This window comes from Leptonychotes weddellii, chromosome X (assembly GCF_054177405.1).
Source record: "Leptonychotes weddellii isolate Sample4059 chromosome X, ASM5417740v2, whole genome shotgun sequence".
Lineage (NCBI taxonomy): Eukaryota > Metazoa > Chordata > Mammalia > Carnivora > Phocidae > Leptonychotes > Leptonychotes weddellii.
Window position 1 is genome coordinate 25,749,435 of NC_138385.1, and position 8,826 is coordinate 25,758,260.

The following is an 8,826-nucleotide window of genomic DNA, read 5'->3' on the forward strand; positions in this document are numbered from 1 at the left end:
TGGACCTATAGTTTTGGATACAGAGGGCCTGAATTCTGCTACTGTGTTGGGAATATGGATGGGTCACACAACCAAGGTATTCTTTGAGAAGTGAAGGGCTAGAGACTGGTTTGAAAAGAAAGCTTTCCATCTCAGGAAATACTGTAGCATTTACTCAACATGGAGCATCTACTCAAATGTAGCACTCACTAAAGCATGCAAATTAAGTCACAGACAAAAACATATTTCAGGTATTTTTTATTTCTTCAAATTCATCAGGAGTGACTGAAATAAAAAATATAATTGAGTCCCGTCATCACGGAAATGGCTTTAAGAGAAAACTGGTCAGATGAATATTATTGCTTCCCGTTTTCAACCAGTGGAATAGTTGCCGTTGATAAATAGCCAACAGTCTGTCAAGAATGCTCAAGATATGTTATATAATACGACATGCCTGTTCACAGTGGGGGAAAGCCTGGGAAATAACTTATGTGAACTTCTTGATTTCATCATACAAGACCAGCACAAAAGCACCACCCATGCCTCGGAGAACATTGGACCACGCCCCCTTGAAAAACGCCTTGCCTCCTTCATCCCGAGCGATCTTCCTCCAGCAGTCTATTGTACCCGTGTACATGATATCAGCTGCAAAGAGTAAAGACACAGAGTTGGGGACCAAAGGCTGATGAAAGCCCTCCCCAGACTTACTAGACAAAACCGGAGCCTCGCCTCTAAGAGCAGATGGCAGTTCCGGGAAACCCGACATTTACACATTCACGTGGGCGGCACTGAATATTAACGCCCGGAGCAGAGAACAGGGCTATGGAGCCTACTCATTGGTCTTAACCTCTAATACCGTTTAAGCACCCTCATTCATAGGCATCCAGGGGGCCCGCTCAAAGGCAGGCACCATCAACCCCAGCCCGCCACCAGAACAGACTGCAGTTTTAAAGCCAGGCATCGCTGGCCTGTGGCCCCAGCTTGTCCTGGGCCCGACAGTCTTTTTATCTTTAGCTCAAGGGGAAACTTACTTCCTTTGCGCCCTGACTGCATCATCATTCGGCGGCGAACAGTGTCAAACGGGTAGGAAGTCAGCCCGGCAACCGCTGTGACGGATTGTGCGATCATCCAGCTGATGAAGATGTGAGTATTCTTGGGATCTGGAAGCATTCCTGAGAACAGCAAAGAGACACTTTTACTAGAAAGCAGAGTTTTAGCGGTCTGTTGTCTCCTACACCCCCACCCCCGCAACATCTCATCCGTACATGAAGTTTGCACTGGATGACAGTAGCTTCCTATAGCAATTACAGAAAATCTCTGGCTCAGTAAGATTCGGACGGCATTAATGATCTTTCAGGTGAAAGGTACACAGCTTCAAAGCACAGAGCGGACTTACCCTTTGCGGTGTCATAGATACCGAAGTAGGCAGCTCGGTAGATGATAATGCCCTGCACAGACACATTAAAGCCTTGGTACAGGCCCTTAATCCCATCAGATTTGTAGATCTTAACCAGGCAGTCACCGAGGCCTCTGAATTCCCTTTCAGCTCCAGCTTTGCCCACATCGGCTGCTAGCCGGGTACGGGCAAAATCAAGAGGATACACAAAACACAAGGACGTGGCCCCAGCGGCACCACCTGACGCCAGATTCCCGGCAAAGTAGCGCCAAAACTGGGTTCTCTTGTCCACACCACCCAGGAAGATCTGCTTGTATTTATCTTTGAAGGCGAAGTTGAGAGCCTGGGTGGGGAAGTATCTGATGACATTGGCCAGGTTACCGCGCCAGAAGGACAGGACTCCCTGCTCCTTGGGGATGCGAACCACACAGTCTATAATGCCCTTGTATTGCTTATCTGCGGTGATTTGCTTGCTTGCATGCTGCACCTGACAAACAAGAAGGAGGCCAAGAGGGAGAGAGTTAAAACCACGGAGAAGGGAGAAAGGAAGAGAATATGATCCTCTGAATCTCTGGCAGGGCTTTAAGGTTAGCTACTTCCCACATCTAGTCTTCTAGTTCATACAGGATGGACCCTTCCGACCCTCTGAGGCCGTCACCGTGGGAGAAGTGCTCTGCACCCCCAGAAGGCATTGAGCCTCCACCCCTTTGGGTGGGGAGGGGGCACCCTCGGTTGGACCCGTGACCTTTGGACCTGGGAGAAAGGTCATTACCTCAGACCCAGGTTCTGAGGCATCTGGGCCTGTCCCACGTAGGGCGCGGTCACCTTGGTGACCGTGGCCTACGCCTCGGGTCTCCGGAGCCGCCTCCCTCCCGCTCCGCCCCTGCTCGTCTCCTAGAGGTGACCCGCGGGGCCAGCAGCCCTCCGCCCGTCCGGGCGCGCCCCCTAGAGCCGGAGCGGGAGAGCGCGGCGGGGACGCGGCGGCGGGGACGCGCGGCGGCTGCGCGGGGGCGGACGCAGCAGGCACACGCGCTTCCCGGCGCCGGCTTCCGGCCCGGCGAGCGGAGGGAGCGTCCGCCCGCTGCGCGGCCCCTCGACCTGCCGCGTGGCCTCCGCAAGCCCGTGAGGTTATCTCCTTGCCGCGACCTTGAGGCCTCCGGCACGGCCAGGTGTCCCTCCCTCCAGCGCCGGCTTCCAGGCTTCGCCCTTGCCCTCCAGGCCCCGGGGAGACGGCCGCTGCCGGGCTGCCCCTCCGAGCTCGCTGCCTCCCCCCCCGCCCCGGGGATGCCAAGGCCCTGGCCCGCCTCGCCTCCCCCCGCCCCGACCCCTTCCTAGCTCTAGAACTCCAGGTCACCAAAGCACCTCCCTCGAGCTGGCCTATTGGTCCGCCTCCGCGGCCACCCCTGCCCGCACGGGGCCGCTTCCCCCGACAGGGCTGGGGAGCTGTACCCCCTCCAGCCAGGCCTTCTGCGCGCCCCCTCCCCCACTTCCTGGTCCCGACTCCCCCATCCCCGCAGGTACCTGCAGCAGCAGCTTGACCCGCTCGATGGGCGCTACCGCCGTCTTGGAGATGGCCGCGGCCACTCCACCCGCCAGGAAGTCCTTGGCGAAGGACACAGCGGCATCTGTCATGTTGAAAGGAATGAGACGGGCGACTGCGGGAGGAACGGGCCGGCACTCCGGGACTCTGGGGCGGAGCGAAACAAATGGCCGGTTTATATAGGGCGAGCCGGTGCCCGGGCGGCCGGCGTCGGGGGCGGGCCTGGGCGGGCCTGGGCGGGCGCCGAACTCCGGCGCGCGGGCCGGCGGGGCGGCTGAGTGGCTCGGCGCGCGGGGGGCGGAGCCGCGGAGTCGGGCCCGGGGCCACCCCTCCCCGCCGCGCCGCTCGCGCGCCGCACCTGACCCGGCGCCGAGGACCCGGCGGCCCCAGGGAATACCCGGGGCCGGGCCGCTGGACCCTGGGAGAGGCCTGCGGGTGGGGAGGGCGGGTGAGGTCACGGTGTGCCTGGATAGAAACCTCTGCAGTATTTAAGGGGACGCCCCCCCAAAATCTCGGAAGCTAAGATAAATAATATTTAAAAAGAAAATGATGTGGGCAAACGACGGCCGGTCGCTCGTTTCTGCAAATAAAGTTGAATTGGAGCCCCAGGGTTGGGATTAGGGTGAGGCAGATGAGGCAGGGTCCTGCGAGTGCGGGGTGCGATCTTGTCTTTATTTTAAAATGTTGATTAATCTGTTCATCATGGATTTTGGCCTTACTTTTTTTTTTTTTTTTTAAGATTTTATTTATTTGACAGAGAGAGAGAGAGACACAGCGAGAGAGGGAACACAAGCAGGGGGAGTGGGAGAGGGAGAAGCAGGCTTCCTGCTGAGCAGGGAGCCCGATGCGGGGCTCCATCCCAGGACCCTGGGATCATGACCTGAGCCGAAGGCAGACGCTTAACGACTGAGCCACCCAGGCGCCCCTTGGCCTTATTTTTGACTTTTTAGAAATGGTGCACTAAAAATCATTTGCTTTGATTTGATTGCTGAGTTGTTTGGTGCCCCTTAAATTTTGTGCTAGGGCAGGAGCCTCATTCTTTTCACCCGAGACCTGGCACTGCTCTGGAGCTTCCCCGGTGAAGCCAGAGGAAACTTGGGGAACAGCAGAGTTGGGACACTGTCAGCGTGCCCCAGACTCTGGTTTGCAAAAACGATTTAACAAAGATCTTGCCGGGAATTGGCAGAGGAGAGGCCAAAGGACTCGGCTGGGGGTGGAGGCATTATTTTAGCCAGAAGCCAAATAAAGAGGTCGTACCAGGAAGGTTAAGAGGCTGTGTGAACTAGGTTGGCATTTAGCTCCTTGGACGCCAAGTAAAGTGCTCTTGGATTGAGTAGATTCCTGAACTCCAGAAGCTTTTAGAGGAATCAGTAGAATTTGATTGACAGCTATTGTGTCAATGGACAAGTGCTTATTGAGCCCCTTAATCCCTACAGTGGGTAAGCATTTGCCAGACAAGTCCTTAAAAACCTACTTGCTAGCTTGAGTGCACTCTTAGGTTCCGAACAGTAGCGGAGAGTGTAATCACGTATCATATGTCTAAGTAATCACAACAATGTTTATAAAAATGATACTGTTGTAAACTGCAACTGCTGCCGATCTGGAGGTCGCCCAGCACACCGAAGACACACGGTGTGTATCCCTCACTTTCCTTTCCTGCCCTCTCCCACCACCTTCTCCAGATCTGCCCATTGAAGGGCCCAATTCTAGGGTTCCTCCAGCGTCGTGAGGTCCTTCATTTAACTATGCTTTGCAATTTGTGAGTCTTCCCGGGAACCCCGGCAACCTGAAGTGATGAGCACACACGGAGAGTGTTCAAAGAAGAGCAGTCTGGAACCCAGCTTTGTTGATCCTGGCTGAGACCCTTGACTTACGTTAATGAGAAGCCGCTCCCTTTCTCATGAGTTGATTATAACGGTGATGCAGCCGGATACAGAAATGACCTTGCTGTAGAGTTTCAGTGATGAAGTATGTTCTCTGGAAGAGATAGTCCCTCCTCTTACCTTTACTGGTGAGAGAATTAACAGCGAAACCAAAAATCTGCGGAGCATTTTATTGAGATGGAGGTGGTTTTTAGAATGCATTTCAAAGTAGAATTCAAAACCTTTCCAGTTTGAACTCTTGATGTTCTGGTTAATGCATTTTTATTGAAATGTTAATTACTCTATGATACCCCTTGCCTTCACTTAGGTACCCCTTTTCTGTCTTTCACTGGCCACCTCTGCTACTCCCTTTGAGCATGATGTCCCTACTGCTTTCTATTCCGAAACTCTTTTGCTGTTTCAAGCACTTTCACATGTACTGTTCTGTCAGATTTCCATCTCACCGCAAAAAGATGATCAAATAATGACGTAGAATTTGTCCCTTCTCAGTCTTTGGGTGCTTAAGTGTAGTTCTATTGAAGATGAAATACAAAAAGCAACTCCATGCCATGATTTGGTATTTGCTAAATCCACTGTGGGCGGGAGCTTTCTTAGTTGCTTATGAACAGGTATGCTTCAAGGAGTCAGATAGATGTAAAGTGTCAAGGTCATAAAAGACAAAGAAAGACTGAAGAACTGTCACAGATTAAAGGAGAGTAAGGAGAATGACAGCTTAATGCAATGTGTGATCCTGGACTGGACCCTGGACCAGAAAAAGGAAATTGATGGTACTATTGGTGAAATTTGAGTATCTGTAGATTCCTTACCAGTAGTCCACCAATACTGTTCTTAGGTTACAATGGTTATGTAAGATGGTAACATTTGGAGAAGTTGAGTGAAGGAAATTTAGAAATTCTTTTTTAAAAAAAGATTTTGTTTATTTGACAGAGAGCGAGCAGCAAGAGGCAGAGGGAGAGGGAGAAGCAGACTCCCCACTGAGCAGGGAGCCCAACGTGGGGCTTGATCCCAGAATCCTGGGATCATGACCTGAGCCAAAGGAATCCTCTTAACCGACTGAGCCACCCAGGTGCCCCTAGGAATTCTTTATACTTTGTGTGTGTGCAAAATTTTTGTGTCTGAGAGTTAAAAAAAAAAAAAAAAAAGAGAAGAAGAAACCAGGAACAAGAGCCCAGGAAAAATAGAGACTAATATTAATGATGATAATGATGATGTTGGTGGTGGTATATGGCTGGTCAATTCATTAAAAACAAATTCCTTCAGTGAAGCATTAGTGGGGGCTCTGTGTTAGTAACTACTGTGTTTCTGGAAGCTTTTTAGAATACATGTATAATTAAGAAAGAGGAACTAAAGCTAAGGTAGTGCCTAGTAATTCTCAAGAAAAAACTAGGAGGAAGGTCAGAAATGATACTTGGGCCTCAGTTATCTATGTACCAACACACCCAGAATATAGGTAATAAAGTGAATGTAAAATGTTAATACAAGCAAGAAAATGCAATTTTATAGGTATGGTGCAAACTTGGTAGAGTAGGACTTCTGTCTGGAAAAGGAAGGGGAAACCTGTTTCAGAGAGATACCATGTAGAAGGACAGCAGTGTAGTAACAATATATCAAGAAGGTATAACCAGTAATTAATTGGCTGGAGGGGGGAAAGCATTCAGTGAAAATGAAAGGGAGAAATGAAAGTGATCATGGTCGTGGAGGTATAGAAGGAACTGCCTGGTTAGATAACAGCTGTGAATAATACTTCATAAAACCATCACATAGGCGAGAGATGGTGATCAGAGGCATAAACCATCCGAATACCTGCTGTAAGTCTCATTATTCTGATAGCAACACATTGGATACATTTTTTTTTAAAGATTTTATTTATTTATTTATTTGAGAGAGAGAGAGAGAGAGAAACAGCATGAGAGGGGAGAGGGTCAGAGGGAGAAGCAGGCTCCCCGCCGAGCCGGGAGCCCGACGTGGGACTCGATCCCAGGACTCCAGGACCATGACCTGAGCCGAAGGCAGTCGCTTAACCAACTGAGCCACCCAGGCGCCCCACATTGGATACATTCTTAACTCTCTTGTTGATAATTGCAGTTCTCAGAAGACTAAAGACTCAGTGAGGTAAATTGCTAAACTGGGCTTAATCCTGACAATAAATAAGAAAGATCTGGTTAGCAAAGTGAAAGTGACAAGAATCTTGGGGACACTGACCATGCCATTTGGATCTGTTAAGCAGAAGAATTCTGGGCATGGTCAGAGAGGTTAAGAAACGTGTGTGTGTGTTGGGGGGGGGGCGGGTAGAATTCAAAAAGATCAGAGAAAAGATAAATAGATGCCCTGGCCAAATACCGAAAGAGAAAGATAGCTCAAGAGGGCAACAGGTTCCAAAGATAAAATTCAAACCTGTACAATTTAGAAAAATTCCAATGAGAAATTACAAAGGGAGAGATAAATGTAAGTGTCCTTACAGATTATTCTCTGAAGAGCTCAGATTTTAAAAGTACATATATAGATGACAGGAGGGCTGGACTTCCAAGGACAAAGACCAAAGAGTATCACAAACCTCTAGGAACTGAGTCAGAAGGGCTAAAGTCCAGAATAAACCCAGGCTTATAAAATGGGATGGACCACAATAAAGGGTTCTAATGTTATATTTATTGCAGGACAATTAAGGATGAGGTATTAGAGCTTAACGGTAGTGTGTGTGATAAAGAACTGAGGGTCTTCGTTGACTGGGAGTTGGCAATGCCAAAAACTGCTGATGAGTATTGAATTGGGCCAAGAGGATGGTGGTGAACAGATCAGGGCCTCTGCTGGCCGGCCCAGAGAGATTCATGCTCACTTCTGGATGCCATGTTTTAGAGGACATCAACAAACTATAACATATTCAAAGAAGGCATTAGGAAAGTGAAGTGCCTGTAAATTGTGTCGTATGAGAAATGACTGAATATTCGAATGAGAGATACTGGGAAAGAGCTTTGCGTCAAGGAGGGACATCATAACTGTGTTCGTGGGGTGCCTGGCTGGCTCAGTGGGAGGAGCATGCAAGTCTTGATCTCGGGGTCATGAGTTCGAGCCCCATGTTAGGTGTAGAGATTACTTGAATAAATAAATAAACTTAAAAAAAATAACTGTGTTCATAATTTTTTTTTTTAAAGATTTTATTTATTTGAGAGAGAGAATGAGAGACAGAGAGCATGAGAGGGAGGAGGGTCAGAGGGAGAAGCAGACTCCCCGCCGAGCAGGGAGCCTGATGCGGGACTCGATCCCGGGACTCCAGGATCATGACCCGAGCCGAAGGCAGTCGCTTAACCAACTGAGCCACCCAGGCGCCCCGACTGTGTTCATAATTGAAGGACTGTCAGGGAGAAGACGATTAGACATTCTGTGTGGACAGTCAACACCAGCTGGTATCATGAAGGTAAACTTTAGCTGAACAAGAGATGACTTTCTAAAATATGAGCTACTTAAAGGTGGAATGGTTTGCTTTATGATGTGGGGAACTTCTCACCGCTGGAGATGTTAAGAGTTGAGGCAGAATGACCCCTTGTTAGGGACACTGTAGAGGAGATTGTTGTGTCGATTGGGAAGAGTTCTGCACCCTTCTGATTCTAAGATTCTATGTATCTTATTCTTATTCATGTACCTATCTATGTATCTTATGTATCCTTTGTCTCTCTATAAGTTTGAATGGCTTTGAGCATCTGAGTTTGGGAATCTGGGACAAAATAGGAAGAGGGAGGTAATTTAGCCCAGTGGTCAAGAGGGTGGGCTCTGGAGACACACTGCTAGAGTTCCAACACTGGTTCTACCACTTGCTGTCAGGCCTTGGGTAAGTTGCTTAAACCCTCCAAACTTATAATTTCTTCTGGTGTAAAATAGTAATGATAATAGTACCTATATCTCGAAGTGTTACAGGATTTCTTTTCCTTCGGTGCCCGCAGTTCTTGGTCACACCGCTTCGAAGAATGAAGAGGTAGACCAGATAAAGAGCGGTGGGCAGCAAAGCAATGTTTATTGAGCGATAGTACAAAGCT

At 49.3% G+C, this 8,826-nt stretch overlaps 1 protein-coding gene across 1 annotated transcript; it reads right to left on the reverse strand.

Moving 5' to 3' along the window:
* Window positions 1-220: 220 nt before the first annotated feature.
* Window positions 221-3,085, reverse strand: SLC25A5 (solute carrier family 25 member 5). The gene is made up of 4 exons (XM_006741372.3): window positions 2,897-3,085; window positions 1,376-1,862; window positions 1,011-1,151; window positions 221-624 (listed from the first exon to the last, which is right to left on the reverse strand). Exons 1-4 carry the CDS (start codon window positions 3,005-3,007, stop codon window positions 467-469), a joined length of 897 nt encoding a protein of 298 aa, XP_006741435.1. The 5' UTR covers window positions 3,008-3,085; the 3' UTR covers window positions 221-466.
* Window positions 3,086-8,826: the final 5,741 nt, after the last annotated feature.

Coding starts and splice junctions, on each gene's coding strand:
- SLC25A5 (XM_006741372.3), bottom strand. CDS start 3,007: ATGACAGATGCCGCTGTGTCCTTCGCCAAGGACTTCCTGGCGGGTGGA. Junction 1,152..1,375: donor TATCTATGACACCGCAAAGG/GTAAGTCCGCTC, acceptor TGCTGTTCTCAG/GAATGCTTCCAGATCCCAAG. Junction 625..1,010: donor GCAGTCAGGGCGCAAAGGAA/GTAAGTTTCCCC, acceptor TACTCTTTGCAG/CTGATATCATGTACACGGGT.